Raw genomic sequence first — 22,667 nt, forward strand, 5'->3', positions numbered from 1 at the left:
GCCCTTTAATTGTAATTTTTTAATTTTAAGCCCTTGCTTGCATGGACAGGAAAATCTGCAAAATCCAGTGACTAGCATAAGATGACATGTCTTTGATGTGAGTCGTATGAAGATAATGTTAGGGCTCTGAGAGGATATGGACAGGGGAGCTGTGGAAGTGAGAAGGGAGGGAGGGGACAAGGTTTGGGCCTGTTGCTGGAAGAGGGGAAAGCAGTGGGTGGGCACTGATCACAGGTTCACCATCAGCCAGTCCAGCAGCTGCAGCCGTGTAACATTTCCCACCGCCTCATCCAGCTGTCGCTCCTTTTCGTAGCGCAGGACTGACTGCAGAACCTCACCTACGCTGCGTCCTTTGTCCACGGCAGCAGCCGAAAGCTGGAGTAGCTGTGGAAAGGAGAGAAAGCAGTAGTGGGGGAGCAGAGCATCGCATGGCAGGCTGGAGAGGGGCTGCCAAGGCTGCAAAGAGGCCAGGCGGACTTTGGTAAACTGTAGCAAGAGTGACTCAAGGTAGATGTTGAGAAGATTTCCATAAGTGTAAAGCTTGCTGGCTTGTTTGACAGAAGAAAGTCAGTTATATCACCCCCACTTTAAACAAGAGATGTTAACATCTACCTGTCTATGATACGGAAAATATGATTTCCCACTGACTAAAATTTTCCTGCTTCTGTGGGTGTTGGTCAATGATGTTCTTGCTCTGAGAATTGTAAAGTCCTTAACTTCACTTTAATATCATAAAACAGTCTCTATCATTGTCTCAAGACCAACAAGGGCAGGAGAGAAAAAAACCAAAGGACGAATGTGGATGTTGCTTTCCATGCCCCTTAGAGCAGAGAACCCTAGAATATTAGAGCAGGAAGGCAGCTCAAAGATCCATTCAGCCCCATGAAAATGGTGCCCAGAGAGGTGAACAGACTTGTCACTCATACGGTGCTAGAACCCAGCAGAGGCAAAATTCATCCCTAGGACCCTGAACCCTATGTTTAGTTCTCTTTACAAGCACAAAATGAAAAAAATTAGCCCAAACAACCCTTCTAATATGAACACAGTACTTTGCCATTTATCTGGAATCTTAGTGGCAACAAACTGAAGTAACCAGATTTTTATTTTGTGCATTCTGCACCTGCCTCTGAGAGAAAGAGTCAAAGGGCAAATACACAGGACGAATATCAGGAGCTTTTTCAGAAGGAGAAATTTCCATGCAAGAGACTAGAGTACATATGGATACTCTTGAAACCAGTGGAAAGACAGTTTCAGCAAAGAGAAGATATACAGAACCACAAAAAGGAAATTTACAACTAAAAAATCCAAAATCCAAAATGAAAATTTAATGGTGGGCTAAATAGAATGGAGATGAGAGAGGAAAGTCAGTAAACTTGAAGACAGATCAAAAGAAATTAGCTACACCAAACAGCATAAAAGATTGATTAAACCTCTTTCAAAAAAGAGTGAAAAATAGCTCAGTGGCCCACAAGACAATACTGAAAGGTTTTACATTTATGCCATCAGAAACCTGGAGGGAGAGGAGAGAAAGGGTGTTGCAGAAAAAATACTTGAAGTAATAGAAGAAAGCTTCTCCAATTTGCCAAAAGACATAACTGACAGATTCAAGAAGCTTAGTGATCCTAAAATAAGATAACCTCAAAGAAATTCACTTCAAGACCTGTCATAATCAAATTGCTGAAAACTAAAGAAAAAGAAAAAATCTAAAAGCAGCCACAGAAAAAGGGTGCATTGTTTATGAGGGAACAACAATTTGAATGACAGCAGATTTCTCATCAGAAAGCTAGAGGTCAGAAGGAAGTGGCACAACATTTTTTAAGCACTAAAAAAAAAAGAACTGTCAAACTAGAATTCTACATCTAGTAAAAATACACTTCAGGAATGAAGGTAAAATAAAGAATTTTTCATATTAAAGAAAACTAAGAGAATTCATGGCTAGAAAATGTGTTCTATTTCTTCTTTGGACAGAAGAAAAGTAGGAAATGTCAGGAATGAATGAACAACAACAGAAACAGTAAAAATCTCAGTATAAATAATAAACTATTCTCCTAAGTTCTTTAAAATGTGTTTTATGGTTGAAAGCAAAAATAACATTGTCTAAGGGTTTTTTCAATGTATGTGGATTAAATACATAAAATAACTACAACATAAGAGGGAAGGGTAAGGGGGCCCATATGGTAGTAAGATTTCTAGATTCCCATTGAAGTGGTAACTACTGATTTTACACAGACTCTGAAGACTTAACTATGTGTATTGTAATCTCTAGAGAAACCACTAAAAAAACTCTACATAAAGAGATATAGTCAAAAGATAATAGAAAAAAACACAATAGATAAATTAGGGTGGAATGCTAAAAAATGTTTAAATAATCCAAAAGGTGGCAACGAAGGGAAAAACAGGAAGAAAAAATAGGATAAACCAAACAAATATTAAAATAGTACACCTAAATCCAAACATATTAATAATTGCACTAAATGTAAATAATCTAAACACATCAATTGTCAGAATGGGCAAAAAAACCCATGAGCCAACTATATGCTGCCTACAGAAAAACTCACTTCAAAGGATATAGGTAGGTTAAAAGTAAAATTCTGGAAAAAGATCCACCACAAAAATACCAATCAAAAGAAAAGTTGAACCTCAACATTTATGGTCAATTGATTTTTTATAAAGAGGACAGATAATTCAAAAGGGCCAGGTATCCATTTTCTTCTCAACAAATGATGCTGAGACAACTGTACATCCACATGCAAGAGAATGAATTTAGGCTGCTACCTCACATCATACACAAAAGTTAATCAAAATGGATCACAGACGTAAGTATGAGAGCTGAAATTATCAAACATTTAGAAGAAAATAAAGGAGAAAGTCTTCATGACCTTGGGTTAGGTCTGGGTTTCTCAGTCCGGCACTGCTGACCTTACGGGCCAGATCATCTTTTGTTGTGGGGCTGTCCTGTACAGTGTAGGATGTTTAGCAGCATTCTTGGCTTCTAGCGTACTAGGCTCCAGTAGCAACTCGCCTCCCAGTTGTGACAAGAAAAATATGTCTCCAGACCTTGCAAATGTCCCTTGGGGGCAAAACTACCTCCAGTTGAGAACAACTGGGCGACTGAGTTAAGCGAAGATTTATTAGATTTAACACCAAAAGCACAAGCAGTAAAAGCAAAAAATGCTGTTAGATTTTATCATTAAAAACTTTTGCTCTTCAAAAGTTTCCATTAAGTAAAAAGACAAGCCACAGACTGAGAAAAAATATTTGCAAATCATATCTGATAAAGGACCTGTATCCAGAATACATAAAAAAATTCTTGTAACTTTATAACAAGAAGAAAGCAATCCAGCCAAAATATGGGCAAAAGATTTGGTTGACAACTCACCAAAGAATGTGTATGAATGGCTAATGAGCACATAAAAAGATATTCAATACCCTTATTCATTTTAGTGTATGTATGTCAAATTAAATCCACAATTAGATACCACTATAAGAGCTATAATTTTAAAAAAAGAATAATGTTGATGAGAATGTGGAGACACTTAAACCCACCTAAGTTGCTGGTGAAGGTAAAATGGTACAACCATTTTGGAAAACAGTTTGGAAGTTTCTTAAGATGTTATACTTACATAAATGCAGCAATTCCACTCCTCTTAGGTGAAAGAAATGAAAACATATGCCCACACAAAAGCTTGTCTGTGAATGTTCACAGTAGCATTATTCATAATAGCAAAAAAGTGGCAACAATCCAGATGTTCATTAACTGGTAAATAGATAAACAAAATATGGTAAATCTATATAGTGAAGGACTATTCAGCGGTAAAAAGGAATGAACTACTGATGTATACTTCAATGTGGATAAATCTCAAAAGCATGAAGAGCCAGATGCAAAAGACTACAAATTTTATGACTCCATAAGATAAAATGTCAGAAAGGCAAATCTATGACAGAAAGCAGATTAATGGTTGCCTGTGACTTGGGGCAGAAACTGAGAAACGTAGCCTAGAAAATTCTGAGATAGAGAAATAAGGAATTTCCAGACCTACCAGATATCAAAACATATTACAGAATTATAGTAATTAAAACAGTATGCTATTAAAACAGTATGAGTAGATGAATAATTCAATTTTCCTTCAGTGAGCAGTTCCAAGGCCTACGTTGAGAGGAACAAAGAGATGGAAGGCACACTTACCTTTGTCAGCAATAACAGTGATAAGTTGATTTCTCATCTGCCTTACTTTTTAGTCTCACTTCTTAGAGTCAGAACTTACGGTGAGGGGAAGCAAGGTGTTATTTATTGAATCCCTTTAAATCCCAAACACCACCTAGAAACCAGCTAAGACATCAATGACAGGTTTGAACAGGTCGTAAATCTTGATCCTTCGCCCCCTATGCCCCTCGACACATTCTCACGATGCTCCCCAGCTGCTCCTTCTCATTCTTTGGGTAATGCTGTCCTATCCAAAGTTCAGCCTCAAGCCCAGAACTTAATATGATTCTTTGACCAAGTCTGTTGGAGATTCCTCATCTGTGCATTCACACCAATGCACACAGAAAAAAGAATCAGACTCAATTTATCCCTAATATATATATTATACATATAAATCAAATTTTATATATATAATATATATACATGATTTACCCCTCTTTTTTCCCTTTGATATACTTTTTACTGGGCAAAATCTAATTTTAGTTCATCCATCATCTCTGTCACGAGCCATGATCTTCAAATTCTTACTTTCCCCATTCTACCTTTCTTGTGGCTATCTTCTCATTCAGAAGGAAATGAGAACTTAAAACCCTAATTAACTCTTAATAAATCTTTCCAGATTCCTCTGACTCTACTTCCTTACCTTCTCCTGGATTCCTTCATCATCACCAGCAAAGTACAAAATAGGGACATTGAGCTCAGAGGCAGCTACCCATTGAAGTACGGCTTGGAGTTGCTTGTTCTGAACCGTGTCAGTTAGATTATGATTGCTGACAATGACTTTGGGTGCTGCACATTCTTCAGGGGGCTGTCCTGATCCTCTCAATTCATTATGGATAGCTTGATAGGCATTCTGTACAAGAGCCTCTGCTGTCTCTGTGCCCTTGGCTGGTAAACACGCATATAAACTATCTGGGAGGGCTGAAGTTGGCCTGCTGGCATCCCCAGACTTATCGTCTCCCAGCTCTGCCAAGGGAGAGTCACAGGACTTGGCAATAATGAGACACAACTTCATCACTGAGTCCGTCAGATGTTCTATCATCTGCCCATTCATGTGGCCATCTAGTTGGTTGACAACCATCTTGGTCAAGCCAGCAAAGGGACCACCAGCCTCATCGTCTTCACTTAATTTGATGGGAGAAGGTGTTACAGGTCTTTCACACTGGCGGCCCTCTCCTTCCCTAATTGGCTGTTCTGGCACCTTGACTTCAGAGCTATGGTCACTCTTGAAAATGGTCTCACTAAGTAAATTCTGGATAAAGTTGAAGAAAACGCTCTTTAGATCCTTCTTTTCTGCTTCTTCTTGGTCACCTCCCAAGTGGATTCTGGGCTCATCAGAAACTTCAGGGGACTTGTTGATGGGAAAATTGGTGCTGCCAGCAGCTTCGAGGAAGCTCTGCGGATCCATGCTTCCTCCCTGAGCCAGGTGGTATTGAATCAGAAGTAAGGCAGATATGAGCAGGTCCTTGGCCCAGGAGCCTGAATCGCACATAAAATTCTCAAGTTTCTCTGGGTCATGCATAGGGGGGATGAAGTTGCAAGTATCCAGAGGATATCCCAGGAGACTCTCTGGTGTAGGCTTACACTGTTCGTTGGGAGCTGCAAATGTTGCTTGCTGTAAACTTGGAAATTTTCCTTCTCTTTGCTGATTTTTATGCCACAAGGTCAGTCCCTCTTTGATAAGGTGTTCTCCCAGAGTTTTGGCACAAGTCTTCTCGTCCTCTGGTTTGGATGCATGACAGAACATTTTTTCTCTCAATTTACCTTCAGATTTCATTGTTGCGAAATTTACATTTCTGTTTTTAGGGTCACCCATTCCTTTCATGGAGACAAGGGAAAAACTCTCAGCCTTGTCCTTGGTTTTCCTGATATTCTCAGGAGGTCTCTTGGTAAATATCACAGTGTATAGCTTACCCAGCATGGCATCCATGATATCTGTGGCCTTCTGGCTACCCTGAGAGAAGAGACTTCTTTTCACAGCTGATACAAAGTCTGAGTCAGTCATGAGGGTCCCTGTGACACTGTGGAGGTTCTTCATGAAGGAGTCAATGAGATCTGAGACCACCTTTTTCGCATGCTTGATTAGTACCTTCTTTAGCAGGATAGTGATGATGGTTGTGTCCTTGACTTGGATCCTCAGTGTCTTCATGATAGAGACCATCATGTCAGATACCACACTGTTAGCATAGGTCATGATCCCTTGACTAACAGAAGCTGTAAAGTCATCAGGCCTTTCTTGCCCTCTGAACATCTTTCTCTCCGCTGGTAAAGACCTTCCACCCTCTTTAGTATCACCCTCATTACGAGATTCAAACACTTCCTTATAGAAGAAAGACTTCTTAGAAGCAGGCTTGTCATCTGGACCCTTGCTTTCCTTGGAGCTCTCTTTAATCTTCAAAGTGGTCTTGTATTTCAAATTTGGGGAACTCTGTAACAATCCTGAGGCTCTGTCGCCAGAGCCAGGAACTCTATCTGAGGTACCATTCTTGGAACATGCAGCGACGGTCTTATTCACCAGCTCTGATGCCACTGCACTCAGGCTTTTGTTGGGTGTGGGGTCATCCCCCATGTACAAAGACTGATGGATGCACTTGTTTTCAGAGCCATCGATCGTCTCATTGATCTCCTTGCGGGCCATGGCTATGACTAGATTTGTGAGGCGGTTAGCATAGAAGGAAACTTCATCTACTGAACTCGTATTACCAGTTTGGGCACTGGGACCCTGGGAAGGGTTGTCTCTGTGAGTCATCTCAAAATGCAATCTCCCTGGACTGCCCTTGTTGGTGGTGTTATAATAGTCCACAAAGAAACCCTTGCGTGGGTCTCCTGAGATGGTCATTTCCCCACCAAGTGATGATTCCCCAGCCTTGAACCTAGCATCTTGGAACCCTGCTGTACTTCTTTCCAGGTCTCTGCGGAGCCAGCTGAGCACTCTTACAGGATCAGTTGACGCATCCTTAAAAACAGACAAGGATTCATCTGAGTATAACAAAGTAAAGATATGGGGATATTCAGGATAACCTCAAAGGTCAGTTACAAAAATGGTCGCCTCTCTCAAGCCTTAACTACTTCAGCATCACTATAAAAGTAACCAACATTTAGGGGCTGGCCCCATGGCCGAGTGGTTAAGTTCGCGCGCTGCGCTGCAGGCGGCCCAGTGTTTCGTTGGTTTTAATCCTGGGCGCGGACATGGCACTGCTCATCAGACCACGCTGGGGCGGCGTCCCATATGCCACAACTAGAAGGACCCACAACTAAGAATATACAACTATGTACCGGGGGGCTTTGGGGAGAAAAAGGAAAAAAATAAAAAAATCTTAAAAAAAAAAAAAGTAACCAACATTTATTGAGCGTTTACTATGTATCAGGCACTGTTTCAAGTATTTCAAGTATCTCTTTTAATATTATTCTCACACTTAAATGTTAGCTCTCTTATTATCCACACTTAACAAAGGAGGAAGTTGAAGAACTGAGAGATTAAGTTAGTTACTTATTTAAGATTATACAGCTAATCATTGATGGAGAAGGAATTCCAACCCAGGCAGTCTGACTCCAGAGCGCATCCTCTCGGCTACTCCACTATATTGCATCTAACAGCATATATCCCTAAGATCTGAGTTACCGGCTACATAGCAGAGTTAGCATTTGAACTGAATCAGATTTTTCTTGTATTGATATTAACAGCTATTTCCTATGGTTTATTGGTTTTTATTTGGGTCTCTTATTACAAGTATAGTTTTCAAAAAATTAGAAAATTCAAGCACAATTGTGCACAATTAATCACTTTGTCGGGCTACACAAGAACAATCTTGATATGCTAAATGGCTTCCAGTGGATTATTTGACATCACTTGGGTTAACAATCCGATTTATAATTGAGGAGTTAATATCTGTGGACACTCTATTAGTTTTGAGTGAATACAGATTCTTTGGTGGACACTAGCTGTGGTAAGCACATGCACTGTAATCTATAATCTTCGCTTGAACATAGGCTAAAATATAAATGAATGTGAAAGCATCCTATTGAATATCAAATGTGAAGGATCATTGTAATTATTGGAGTTATGTCTATCTGGGGATGAGCACAAGTATTGCCCATCTTTAAAGAATAATTTGGTATTTAATTACCAAGTGTCATATAGTTACAAGCTACTATTTGTTAGATGCTCATGTTTGCCAGACACTGTGCTAAGTGCTTTACACACATTATTTCATTTAATCCTCATACATACCCTGTAAAGTGGGTATTACTCTTCCAGTTTCACAGGTGTGAAAACTGAGGCTTAGAGAAGTCAAATACATTGGCTGGCATCTCACAGCTGCTACACTATGGGGGCTAGTATTCAAACCCAGTTCTCACTCTAAAGCCTGTGCTCTCCACCTCTGCACTATGCTACTATGTGTTGATGACTTGGAAAGAAGAGACAGGCAGTTGTACAAGTCCTTTACAGGGCCAGTTTAAGCTGCTTGTGTGCCACAGAGCTTGGTTCAAAGTCTTCCTAAATGGTTCTCCTAATTTGAATAATAGCTCCCATAGGGAAAATTGGTGCTTCAATGGAAAACTATGCATAATCTATAGCACACCCTTCCACATCTTCTGATTCTCTTGGAGCTATTTTACAACTCTGTACACTGTAGATAACTGATAGCAATGCAACATAATTCTTGTCCATACACATGTTAATTCTGACCAGGGAAGGTTCAGCTGACCTCCTTTCCCACTGTGGAAAAGGTCAGTTTTGCCTCCATTTGCACATTTACCTCAATATTCCTGATCTAGGTACGTGTCTTCTTCTGTTTGAGTCTCCTTTGAACCACCTCAGTTCCTTGTTAATCATTAAATAAAATCTTTAACATGAATTTATTTATTTATTTATCTTGGTGAGGAAGATTGGGCCTGAGCTAATATCTGTGCCAATCTTCCTCCATTTTATGTGGGATGCTGCCACAGCATGGCTTGATGAGCAGTGCTAGGTCCGTGCCTGGGATCCAAACCTGTGAACCCTGCGCCACCAAAGTGGCGTGCACGAGGTTAACCCATATGCCACCAGGCCAGCCCCAAGTTTATTTTTATATGCATATGAGAGTAGTTATTTCACCGTTCTCTGAAAATGATCTTTTAATAGTTTGTGAAGTCTTTGCCAAGATGTCCAACAGATTCACCTCATGGAGGTAAATGTTGTCATGAGAGAAGTATGCCAGCTGAGTCTTTTCTTGGCTCCCAGCGGTGAATCCAAAGTGGCAATAGAACTTTGTAGACATTCTGTTTTATTAGTTTTAATTTCCTTCTCTACTAATTTCGCTTTTGGTTTTCATTTGGGTTCCTTTGTGGCCAGTAATCTTTGGTGTCACCAATGATTGAGAATTTGGTTTTATTGTCTGACCATTTGGTGATCCCTTTAATGGATTAATGGTTTATAGAGATCTATTCTCTGTTGGGTGAGAGACAATAGAAAATTAGCTTTACTAGTATTTTTTGCCCATCTTAAGCTCAAATCAATTAAGAATTTTGTGCCCACTTGGAGGGAGTGATCTGATCTCTGGACAAGCGAGTTTTGTGTTTTTGTGTTTATTTTAGATACATGACTGAAAGTTTATTATTATTATTATTCCTGAGACAGAATTGACATATAACATTATGTTAGTTTCAGGTGTACAAATGTTTCAATATTTGTATATATTGTAAAATGATCACCACAGTAAGTCTAGCTAACATCCATCCGCACACATAGTTCAAATTTTTTCTTGTGATGATAACTTTTAAGATTTATTCTCTTAGGAACTTTCAAATATACAATACAGTATTGTTCACTATAGTCACTAGGCCGGCCATTACATCCTCAGCACGCACTTATTTTATAAGTAGAAGTTTGTACCTTTTGACCTCCTTCACTCATCTCAACCACTCCCACATCCTCTGCCTCTGGCAGCCACCAATCTGTTCTCTGTATCTATGAGTTACTATTATTTTTTTTTAAGATTCTACATATGAGTGAGATCGTATAGTATTGGTCTTTCTCTGTGACTTATTTCACTTAGCATAATGCCTTCAAGGTCCATCCATGTTATTGCAAATTACAAGATTTCCTTCCTTTTTTGTGGCTGAATAATAGTCCATATATACGCACCACATTTTCTTTATTCATTCATCCATCGATGGACATTGATGCTTAGGTTGCTTCTATGTCTTGGCTATTGTAAATCCTGCTGCAATGAACATAGATGTTCAGATATCTCTTTGAGATAGTGATTTTGTTTTCTTTGGATATATACCTGGAAGTAGAATTGCTGGATCATATGGTAATTGTTATTTTATTTAAAATCATTTCCTCATATTATAGTGATTAAGATTAAATGTGACAATATGAACAAAATTATTTGTATACTTAAAGTGGTGTATATAAGGTAAATAATACTTCTTAAACATTTCAAACAAAGATTAGACTTCAGAAGAGATAAGAGAAGAGTAAGAGAACTCAGTAAGCTTTATCTTTAAGGTAATGCAGTGAAACACGGCTAACGAGCTGTGAGAGTACTAGGGAATAAAACCTGACTTCTACGTGAATGAGGAAGGAGTGCTTTGGGTGAGAAGAGAAGTGCTGGAAGAGAGCATGGCTAGGGATGTGAACTGTGATTCACTCCCATCAGATCAGGTGGGAGGTGTGGGGCAACCACTGAGTTTCTGTAATGAATCTTTTAAGAGGTTATTTTTCTGAATCAAAGATCAATAACAAATGGGAAATTCTATTTGGATAAAATTCAGCTTTAAGAAGAAGTTTTAGGAAAGAAAGTTGCCTATATGCATGTCTGAGAAATGGAGAGACAAAAAGTGATGCAGCCAGAGCAAAGACAGCATTCAAGAATGGAAAATCAGCTTTCAATCCAATGGAATGTACAAACTATCCAATGTACCAACTATCCAGCAGGAGGACAACCCGATGGCCCTCTGTTGCACAGGTGATTTAGGGGAGATGAATGATGTTTAACACAAACTACCTGTATAATTCAATGTGTATATAGTGTCTGTGTACAACATGCTCTACTAGATACTGTGGGATGTATAGAGATGAAAGAAATATGATCCTTGCCTTCTGGGAGCAAACAGTCTACTATAGAGACAAAACATGAACACAAATATTATTAAATACTATGTTATCAGTGCTATAAAATAATAAAAAGAGATATATTCCAGGCCTGGAAGTGATAAACATCATGTCTACCCATATTCCATTTGTCTTTGTGTTTTGAATGTTCGATTATAATGGGTCTCAGTGTGGGTCTCTTTGAATTTATCTCACTGGAGTTGGTTGAACTTCTTGGATGTTTATATTCATGTATTTCATCAGATTTTGTAAGTTTTCAGCCATGATTTCTTCAAGGATTCTCTCTGCCCCTTTCTCTTTCTCTTCTCCTACTGGGACTCCCATAATGCATATGTTTTTATGCTTGGTGATGTCCCACAGGTCCCTTTGGCTCTGTTCACTTTTCATCAATCTTTTTTATCCTGTTCCTTAGACTTGATAATTTCCATTGTCCTATCTTCAAGTTTGCTGATTCTTCTGCCTGCTCAAATTTGCCTTTGAATAACTCCAGTGAATTTTTATTTCAGTTATTGCACTTTTCAGCTTCAGAATTGCTTTTAGGTTATCTTTAAGGTTTTCTATGTGTTTATTGATATTTCCGCCTTGTTCATACAATGTTCAATGTTTTATTGTCTTTATCCACATCTTTTCTTTAGTTCTTTGAGCATCTTTAAGACAGCTGTTTTATAGTCTTTGTCTAGTAATCTGCCATCAGGTCATTTTCAGAGACAGTATTTATTTATTTATTTTCCTTTGAATGGGCCATATTTCCCCATTTCTTTGTATGCCTTGTGATTTTTTGTTTAAAACTGCACATTTGAATTTAATGGCTTAAAGTTTAGAATTGAGGCCATCAGCTGTCTATCAGTGTTTGTATCACTATGTGTCTATCATTCAGAAAAGCATCAAGTGTAAGTAATATTGTCTTCCTACCTCTACATGGTGTTAATATGTTAGATTATAAAGTCTCAAAAGATCTCTATTCCGATTGGAAAAAGTATTCTTATAGAACATAACTCAGAAATATTTTAGGAACCTAACTTCACATAAGTTAGATAAATCTTTGGTAAACAAGATTAGTTTAATAATTTTGTTTTAATAAATATAGCTATGCTTATCTGATTTACTAGTTTTAAGTATAATACAATTGTGCATTTTTATTTTATTTTGATATGCTCTTCATAAACTTAGGCAAGTTATACAGATCCAATAAGCTAGTATTACTTCTGCTTAATGTTAAGGTCATGAAAAATATAAATTTGTGTTTAATCAAATTGAATACCAGCAATTATGTTTTATAGTATGTCAGCTTGATGATAAATTTCCGACATCTTTATATAATTTAAAACACTGGACTGGTATAAAATTGAGTTAACTAATGGATATTTATTGTATACTTAGATCATTTCTAAGTAAGACACAGTACTGAAGGCTAACCATAGTTTATATGCTTTTGCTTCTTATTTTTTATTACTATAGAGAGGTTATATCTTTGGATCTGTTAATGAATGTGTTCATTTTTGCCACTTAGATTGTATAAGGGATGTGTGTGGCTGTAGAAATCTGTATTATGTGTGTCATGAGCTCTGTTTCTGCACTTCAGCTGGTGTGTGACAGCTCACAATTATATACTTCCGCTTCCCTGGTTTTCTTTGTGAAACAGAAAGAATAGAAAGTACTTTGGTTAAAAGTTATGATTAATATAAGTGGTTGAAACTAGATTTAGGAAGAATAGTTCCAGACAAATCCAATTGTGTACATGTTCGTTTTTCTAGGGACTGCAGTGCAACTTGGAGGAGAGAGTTTCTTAGTCTTGGCTTCCTAGTCTCAGGATAGCAAATAATGAAAGGCCTTTAAAAGTCCAATCTGGGATTCTTCATGAAAACTTCCAGTAGAGCAAATTTAAGGCCTATCCAGTTGCGCACCTATGTAAATAATCAGACCAAATCTGATGAGACTAGCCTTATTTTGTGATCAAAAGTTATCTTATTTGGGGATATTTTATCAAAATACAGGCAACTGAAGGGGAAAAAACTTTGTGCTTCACTAGAAAACTGCATTGCCTATAGTCCATAGTCTATAGACTAAGCATTGTTTACAGCCTTCCACGTAATCTGATTCTGATTCTATGGGAGCTATTTTACAACTCTGTAAGCTGTAGATATTTGATAGTAATGTGAAAGAATTCTACATGTCTATAGACACGTAAATTCTGTCCAGTGGAGGTTCAGCTGACTTCCTTCCCACTGTGGAAGAGGCCAGTTTTGCCTCTATTTGCATATTAATTTCAACATTCCTGATCTATAAATATACCTTTAATTTTTTGCTGAGGAAGATTTGCCCTGAGCTAACATCTGTGCCAATCTTTCTCTACTTTGTATGTGAGATGCCTCCACAGCATGGCTGATGAGTGGAATAGGTCCATGCTCGGGATCTGAACTAGCAAACTTGGGCCTCTGAAGCAGAGTGCATGGAACTTTAATCTCTCAGCCACAGGGCCAGCCCCTAAATATATCTTTTTAATATTCTCCTTTGAACTGATTGTAACACCTCACCAATTTTATCATTAATGAATTAAATAAAATCTTTAACATGCATTCACTTTCATATCTGATTGAGAGTCTTGATTTTACCCTTTCTTGAAAATTATCCCTTAATATTACCTATTTATTTACAGTAGGTACACTATATGCAAATAGTACTGTTTCCATAATTGGACTGTAATATGTACAGAAAAGTCTTATTATAATACAGATATCGGGTATATTTTTTTATTTAAAAAGTTCTTTTCACAGAACACTAAAAAAAAACCAAGCCTACGGCATAGCAGAGAGCTTTATGATGGAGTCTAAAGAGTTGTATTAGCTTGCTGTGTTTATGGGTTTTTATTGTCTATGGTTTTTAAACCTCAAATGTATACATCCTATGTCCATTATTCTACTCAATCCAGAAGAATTTTGTAGAAGTGGTTGATGAAGCCACAGTGACCGAAAAACTAACCACATTTCTTTTTCTATCAATGCAGTCTACAATCAAACATCCTTATCTTCCGAACCCCTTTGCCCTTTTGCAATCTTTAGCTCTTTCTCTTCTTATGCATTAGTATCCTGAGCAATTGGGGAAGGCGGGTACCAAATTATTTTTGAGTCTTAATTAAGGCCAGGGAAGATTTTTATGTCTGTGAAGGAGAATATTAAAAAGGTTAAGGGGGTGAATTTTCTCTCCTCAGCAATCTTCTGCTTTGGTAGCTTAGTTTTAAGTCAACATATGTACTGCCAGTCCTATTCTTCTTCATGTCTAACTCGATTAAACATTATAAAATTTTCTCTGATCACCTCCCACTTAAATGATCCATTCTTTAAACACCTATAGCAATTATTGTCCAGAAAATCCATTTGGCAATTACCATGAACTTCTTATAGTTAGGGTCCATCAGTTATTTAGAGTTTTAAAATTATATTTATACTTTCACATGTGTATTTATTCTTTCCCCAAATGAATGGTAAAGTCTACGAGGGCAGAAATTATTTTGTTCTTTTCTGCATCCCCCAGAGTGCTTCTCACTTAGTGAAAAATCAAGAAATTTTTGTTATTTGATTTAATATTGAAACTCTTCTGTTTTTTGTTTTTCTAAATGAAAGGGCAGAGATAAATCAAAGACCTAGGGGAAACTCTTTTGGCTGGCACTTACTCCAGTAATCAGATATTTATTATCTGTATATGTTCATGTCTTATGTAGTTTTGTTAACGTTTTCTCTCTTAGGCTGTATAAAGATAGACCAAACAGATTTTGGATATAGAAGATGAGTCACATAACATTACATGTAAGTAGGTGTTTGATAAATGTTAGTACTAAGAATGAAGATTACAGTAGTGATTCCACTAGATTATGAGATCCTTAAAAGGAGAGAATTCTGCCTGTTTTTACATCTTTGACTCTATGACTTAGCACAGTGTCTGTCCTGGTTATCCATTATTGTGTCTCAACTCCAAGTCCACCTTTCTTTGTCTTGCTTTGTGGCACTGGACCTGGACTCTTTGAATATTTCGCTTTTGGCAGCTGGCTTTGTTGATAGAGGGCACTGAAAGTACACTGCATGGTCACGGCAGAAGGAAAGTGCTTTGTCTCTGGCCCTCCTGCGCCCTCTGGCAAGTGTCTTCAGCACCAGTATGCTGCATGTTCCTATGGCAGCCACACTCTCTCCAGAGAAGTGAAACAACCTTGGTTGAGGGAGAGGGAACTTTTGTGAGTTCCTAGTTTCTTCCTTGTTTGCTCTCTCTTTCAGCCCAGGGGTAGTAGCTGCTTTCTGCATTTGCTACTTTTGGAACTCTTCTAGGCTTTTAGTAGTTAACTTAGTTGCCTACCCTTTACTAAACAATTTTTAATATTAAATTACTGGTGTGATTTCCATCTTCTGACTGGACTCTGACTTAACAGTGCCTGATACTAAGCATACTCAATAAATATTTGTTGAATGATGAAGGCAGAATAGCAATATTACTTAGATGAAAGTTTATAGTTCTGAGAATTTTGGGGCATCCTACATTTCAGAAAAGAGTATTTGTGAACTTTGGAGACATTTCTGTTTGAAATCCAACGCCTTTCTGTTTGAAAATTAAACAAAATTAATGACAATATATAGTATTTTCATTAATTACAGCATATTTATCCTACTACATGCAAAATTAGGGGAATCTTTTCCAAAAAATCATAGATGGGATTTTTTTGTTCTAAAGCAGTTCACTTTTTCCCCAAGAATTACATCTTCAAAAATAAGAGGTGGGTGGTGGTAGTGGAGAGAATAAGGCTACTCTTAATGGTACCCCAATATTCCTAACCCAGTATTTATAAGGAGGCTGACCCTTACCAATCTCCAGTCTTGATGTTGGCTATCTCCAGGTGAATAGACATCAACTTTGCATACTCCATTTTGGCTTTGTAACCAGTCAACCCTATCTGACATCTGGAAGGTGAAAAAAATGAGAAAGTCATCAAAAGGGCAAGTTATACGAGAGTAAGGAGAAATAAGGTAAATGGCTCAGGGGTGGAAAATAGGAGCAATGCTTCCAATAGAGACCTATCCCAAGAGCTACTTCAGACCCACTTGGTTCTGGGTATCTCTATCCTCAGCTCTCCACTGCAGAAAGATTTCTTAAACATATGTATCTCTAGTGCTGAGGCCAGTGGCTGGTATTTACCAGAGGTGCTTCCTACAGATTTGTTCATGAGTGAATCTGAGCAGCCACGTCCTGCTCTTTGTCTCCTTGCTTGGCAGCCCTTCCATATGTTGGATTTTCAGTAGATGCTCAAAACTCAGTATGATCAAAATAGAATTAATTTACTTCTCCCTTGCCTGTTCTTGTCCCACTAACTTATTTTTAAAGTAATATATGCTTTATTTTTAATTAATTTCTAGAGCACTAACTTACTTATATTAGCAGGAGCTCTAATAGCTCTCCCTTAAGACTAATTCCTCCTCCAATTAGCCAAGGATCCTGGAGGAATTCTCAGTCTCCATGGCTCAGTCAAACTTCTGAATGCCAAGAGAAGAGAGATGTCACGTGCACCATCCAACTGGCCTCTGTCCGTGGATGCAGAGATGCCCTTGCAGATGTTGATTCTTTCATAACTCTCCCAACACTTTGCCCTGTTCCCTAAACTCTGTAATGCTGCCACCATCTACTTGGTTTTCCAAGCCAGAAGGCTGCTATTCATTTTAGTTGTCTTCTTCCATCCACCCCAAGCTTCCCTCCAGTTACTATTTCTCTCTTCTCTCATTTGTAGCCATTTTTCTTGAAAGAATTGCTTATACTTGCTGCTTATTATAGACATTGCCTCACCTCACAACTGAGCATCAGAGTCCCTATTCCATATGCTCCTTTGGCCTTTGGACTTAGTCTCATCCACTTTCCCCAGCACTGCATCTTATTTGGTAGTCTTTGGAAACATGGCTAATTATCACAATATTTACCCACTGATAATCTATAAGTAGGAGAACCTTCTCTTTGCCCTCTTTTTCCATGCCAGACTTCCACTACCAGGCTTCCACACTGAGGTTTCCCTTCTTTAGCTATAAACTTTGTTTATATCTATACTTCTCAATAAGTGAGGTGGAACAAGATGGCCAATTTTCCTTCCCAAGCGTCCCTAAACATCTTTGTGAGACAGACATAATATTCACACTTTGATTCCAACAAAATACTGGTTTAAAGCTTTGTTATAACAAAGACCAAAAGTTTATACTAATTTTTTAGAGTGAAATTATGTTTTACAAAGGATTGCTTGAAATAAATGGAGTATTATAAGGGGTTGAATATCTGGTTAATTGGAAATAATTGTTTTAAAGGACTTTGGGCTGTGGTGGGGGTAGACATCCTCCCTCAAAATAAAACAAACACAAATCAAACAAAGGTTGCACACATGATTTAAATTTATTTATAAATGCATATATTATTTTTATTCTATAGAATATTATGGGGAATTATTAAAAAGAAAATATAAGATCCTTTAAGAGTTCCTTGTTCTTTCCCCCACAAGGATTCGTATTCATTTTCATACTCGATCACTAACTCAGATGACTGTGCTGGGGAAAGTTTCTTTTACTCATCCTGATACTGTAATATGATCAATTCCTCGGGTAAGCAATGAGTTCTGTGGGTAATCTCCCCCTGATTAGACCTTAGAATCACCCAGAGAATTGTTTAAAAGATTGAATCTGAGATACCACCCAACAGAGAATCTTATTTCAAGGTTTTGGGGTGGGGAAACTCAGGCATTGAATTTCTTAAAAACTCCCTGGGTGATTCTAATTTACATCTAGAATTAAGAGTCCCTGGGCCTGGGCTTATCTGGAGAGATCTTCTCTGAGAAAGACTGGTCAGCTCCAGAAAGATAATTATTTAAAAATTTTCTCTGAGATTTCCTAACCTTCTTTGGTATCTTATTTTAATGTTATTCCTTTAACCCTAACAAGGAAGCTCTTAATATCTACGAAGTTAAACCCTGTATTGTCCCTCAGCAGCTCACTGTTATATTATTCTTATGCTTGAATCATTATCATGAAGAAAGGAATAGATGGTACTATTACTTGGCCAAAGAGTGAGAAGACCTGGAAACAGGCTGTTCTGGACTGTTGACAGTGAAAGTAAGAGCCAGAAACCTAGAAACCTATGTCTCTCTTTTTTTTTTTTAAGATTTTATTTGTTTCCCTTTTCTCCCCACAGCCCCCCGGTACATAGCTGTATATTCTTTGTTGTGGGTCCTTCTAGTTGTGGCATGTGGGACGCTGCCTCAGCGTGGTTTGATGAGCAGTGCCATGTCCGTGCCCAGGATTCGAACCAATGAAACACTGGCTGGAGCGTGCGAACTTAACCACTCGACCACGGGGCCAGCCCCCAGAAACCTATGTCTCTTAATCTCCAGTTTATATTTCATCCTAATGAATTACCTCTAATAGAAAATAATAAAATCAATAGGATTTACTGACTTATTTAAACTATATAGCACAACTAAAAAGTAATGATGAGGGGCCTGCCCTGTGGTGTAGTGGCTAAATTCGGCACACTCCACTTCAGCAGCCTGGGTCTGCAGGTTCAGATCCCGGGCATGGACCTACACCACTCATCAGCCATGCTGTACCGGTGACCCACATATAAAGTGGAGGAAGATTGTCACAGATATTAGCTCAGGGCTAATCTTCCTCAGCAAAGAAAAAAAAAGTAATGAAAATTAATTAGAAAAAGTAGGGAAGTTATGTGATCACTTACTCTTACTGAGGACAGGTTCTGACATACGAGAAAAGCTCTTGATTAATTTGCTGTTGTCTTCACTATCCCTAAGTTTACCCACCCCTCCTGCCATGTAATATATGGAATCTGCAATGGAAAGACACAAACAAAAATGACTAATTTTACATATGAATCCTATTGCTTTTATCACCAAATAGTGTTTTGACTTATTCATTATTTCTCACATGTAGTACACAAACGAGGAGCACAAAATGACATTCAAATTTAAAGTCCAGATCTTATTCTTGGTGTAGTCAGATGGTCCCTAAATGGCAAAAAATGTTTCACCTTCTGGTCAATCATTTCTGAAGTGACTATTGTTATTCTCCCCTTTCAAACTATTGATATATAGGCTTATTTAACAATGAGGAAAGTGAAAGATTTTAGCTTAATCTCAAACTTGCTTGAATAGGAAGTCAGAAGATAAGTAGCTAGAATAGAGAATAAATGCCCTGAACTCGTGGATCTCAAAACACTTTGTAAGAATTCCTTTGAAGACGTGAAAGAAATATGCACCCTCTTGTTATAAAGGGAATTCATAATTAATATTAAAACCAGCTTCCAGATCAATTATCTTCCATATGCTACCTCTACTAAGACATTTAAATAGAAGACATTAAGGCATTGTGCTCTCATCTTGGAATATCTACCCAGCCCCCTAATAGCTCCCTGACTCTTACTTCATAGCCTGGGTCAAAGATTATCCTATCCATGAAATAGATGGTAAATACCTAATTGAATGAGATTTCTCCCTCATTTAAGTGTCCACCTTATTTTGTTTCAACCTTTACATCATATCTAGTATTTTAATTGCTCATGTATATTTCATCTCATTTATTAGATGGCTTCATGAGGGAGATGCATTTTCTTGCTCATCTGGGTATCCCTCAAAAAGCTAGTATCTTAAAGCTGGTGCTTAATAATTGTCACCTGAAAGAATGAATACATGAATACTGCCCATTTCTAATTCTAGGTAGTTCAATTTTTCTTTCTTTCTTAAGTTGGAGAATCTTAAAACAAAAAAGAAATGGCTTGCTCAGTTTGCCCCGGTGGTAAGCTGTACATTCAGGCTCTCTTGAAGCTTGGCTCCTTGGGGGACAAGTTCACCGCAGAGCCTTACCCGAGGTGTAAACACTTATGCAATGATTGTTAACAGTCCTCTTCCTATCCCAACAACACAAATAAATGAACAGCTCAAAACTGCTCTGGTACTTCTTCCATAAACCGAAAGTACATTCATTAGTCAAATCTACCAGCAAACACTTCCACTTACATATGTCCTAACGTTTTCATTCTATTTTCTATGTCTTATGCACATTTATCTGTATCTGTGAAGCTTGCTTTAGACTTTAAACTCACTAAACTGTCCTAGCTAATAGTATATATAAAGAGGTACTTGAATACCTTTTGGTGATAATGATATGTAGGTGTCTTAATGTCTATATATTTCCTATAATGAAACGGAAAAGAGGGAAGGAAAATCTAAAGAGTTGAATGGAGCCAATGAATGGATAAATTTCTTAACTTAAAAGTTGGTGAATAATATCCTGGAGTTGGGGTGGAAAATGAAAGAAAAAAAGGATGCTTTGTGATATCTATTAAATTTCATGAAGAAAGAATGCTAAGGATATACAAAGTAAAGATAAATGGACCTTAGAAGCCACTTATTCTAACATTCTCATTTTACAGATTAGAAAATTGAGGCCCAGAAAGGGAATATTAAAACAAGTGAATGTAGTCCTTTAAATATTACAGCTCTGAAGGTTAACATCCTGGAGGCTGTGAAATTTTTCTATGGCCAATAGAGGGATCCTGTGGCCAGTACAAAGACTGACCCAAAATCTTCCTTAAAAATGTCAATATGATATAATAGTAACTGAGGAGTAGTGCCAATCATGAATGCCAGCCAGGGAGGGCATCAACTCAGGAGTTCAGTTACGGTTGCTGCATCCTAGACCAGAGCTCCATCGCAAGACATTTTCTCCTGTATTTATCATAAGCAAGAGGCTCCTCTTTGCTCAAGGTTCCTAAACTTACAGAAAAGCTCAAATTACAGGAAGCATAAATGAAGGACTTGTGGGGTTGATATATATCTGATCAAGTTTCGAAGTTTATTCAACCAGGTTTTATTACTAGTTTTAAAAAGGAAGAATATATTCTATTATACCTATTCTCGTTTTCTCTCTCACTCTCTTTCTCTTAAGTGCCTGGTGCATTGTAGGCAATACATTTGGTTGTTGATGAAATTAATCTCAATCGATTTTGTTTAAATAAGGACCAGAAGTGTGTGTGTGCGTATCCCAGTGACCACTTGCTGTTAAGCTTTCCTGTGAATCTCCTCTATTTTCACTTTCCCTTAATAACAGCCTCGTCCTCTAGCGCTCCATTAGCACCGACACCTTCTCCCCACAGCTATATATAACTTGCCTTTTCCCAGTTCTCTGTTGTCTAGCCAAAACTTCAGAAATAACAGAGGATAAAAGTGGATGAGAATCAGTACTCAGAGCTCTACCAGTCTGATTTTGCTATCAGAGCACTGGAAAGAAAAAAGCTTTTGGAATAGCCACGTAATGAAGAGGAAAAGTCAGCAGATAGCCAAGCTTCCAGTCTCATCTTCAAACTCGGAAGCAGGGAGTAACACCCCCTCATTTCCCCAAAACGATGCCCACGGAGATCTGGCCAATCTACAACAAAATTCAAACTTCAGCAGCAAAGACAGGTAGGTTTAGCTGTAATGCTGCTAAAGGAGAGGCTCATTTATCTCCAGAAGACTCTTATGTAAAATTAAAATTGAGTGGGCAAAGAGGGAGGCTGAGTTGAACAGTAAAAGTTACTCATCACTTGTCACTGAATTCTCCCTTTTAACCACAGAGGATCAGAAAATGGGCTGTTTCATCAGTCCAGTGGAATCTCCTACCTCTGTAGCACTGGAATAGTGAACCACAGAAGACTCCAGAATATACTTTGAAAGTCAATGAAGATGTTCGTGCTCAGCTCAAGATCTTGTTTCCTCCCCCAGCCTTCCATGTACCTCCTCCTTGTTGGGAATGGAGAGTGACATCAGAATCACACTGGTGATATCATCGTCTCTATAGCAACCATGGTGAGGCTACCAGAAATTGAGTCCTCAAAGGACAAAGGGAGGGGTGAAGAAACACTCCAGGTCTCTGATGCTTAGTTTGGAAGGACTGGGCTTGCTTTCTCCGGATTAATTTTCTTAAGTGTCTAATTTAGGTAAGGAATATGGGAGGGGGAAATTTTGCCAGTGGATTCCACTTAAAACAGCAGAGTAAGTATTATGTATTAACAAATCTAGATGGGTGCAGAGAGCAAGAAATAAAAGAATTGAGAGTCTACTAAATTTTTTATGCAAAGCCCATGGAATCACTTCGTTTTGTGGGATCCACTCTGGATTCTTCTTAATCACAAGCATCCTACCTTTTGTAAAAAAAAAAAAAAAAAAAAAAACTGGGGATATTTTGCCTCAACTGACCATCTCTGGGTTATAATTCATCTTAGGTGTCAGAGATGCAGTAACACTAACCCATCCTCCGCAATGCCTCGCCCTGAGGAACTGTACCGGAATAAATGAGA

General features: G+C 38.1%; 1 protein-coding gene across 5 annotated transcripts in view; it reads right to left on the minus strand.

Moving 5' to 3' along the window:
- AKAP3 (A-kinase anchoring protein 3) overlaps nucleotides 1-22,667 on the minus strand; it is a 25,597-nt gene continuing 2,930 nt past the window's right edge. For 2 of the 5 annotated variants that reach the window (XM_001494539.5, XM_070270895.1), the window contains exons 2-4: nucleotides 16,154-16,249; nucleotides 4,848-7,160; nucleotides 1-384 (exon numbers count right to left, since the gene is read on the minus strand). In XM_001494539.5, coding sequence (XP_001494589.3) covers nucleotides 229-384; nucleotides 4,848-7,160; nucleotides 16,154-16,249 — 2,565 coding nt within the window. In that variant the 3' untranslated portion in view covers nucleotides 1-228. Of the gene's footprint in view, nucleotides 385-4,847; nucleotides 7,161-16,153; nucleotides 16,250-19,052; nucleotides 19,161-21,990; nucleotides 22,165-22,667 lie in introns of those variants that run through there. The other 3 variants (XM_005610853.4, XM_005610854.4, XM_070270896.1) reach the window with 3 other exon arrangements.

The sequence above is a fragment of the Equus caballus genome, chromosome 6, assembly GCF_041296265.1.
Source record: "Equus caballus isolate H_3958 breed thoroughbred chromosome 6, TB-T2T, whole genome shotgun sequence".
Classification (NCBI taxonomy): Eukaryota; Metazoa; Chordata; class Mammalia; order Perissodactyla; family Equidae; genus Equus; species Equus caballus.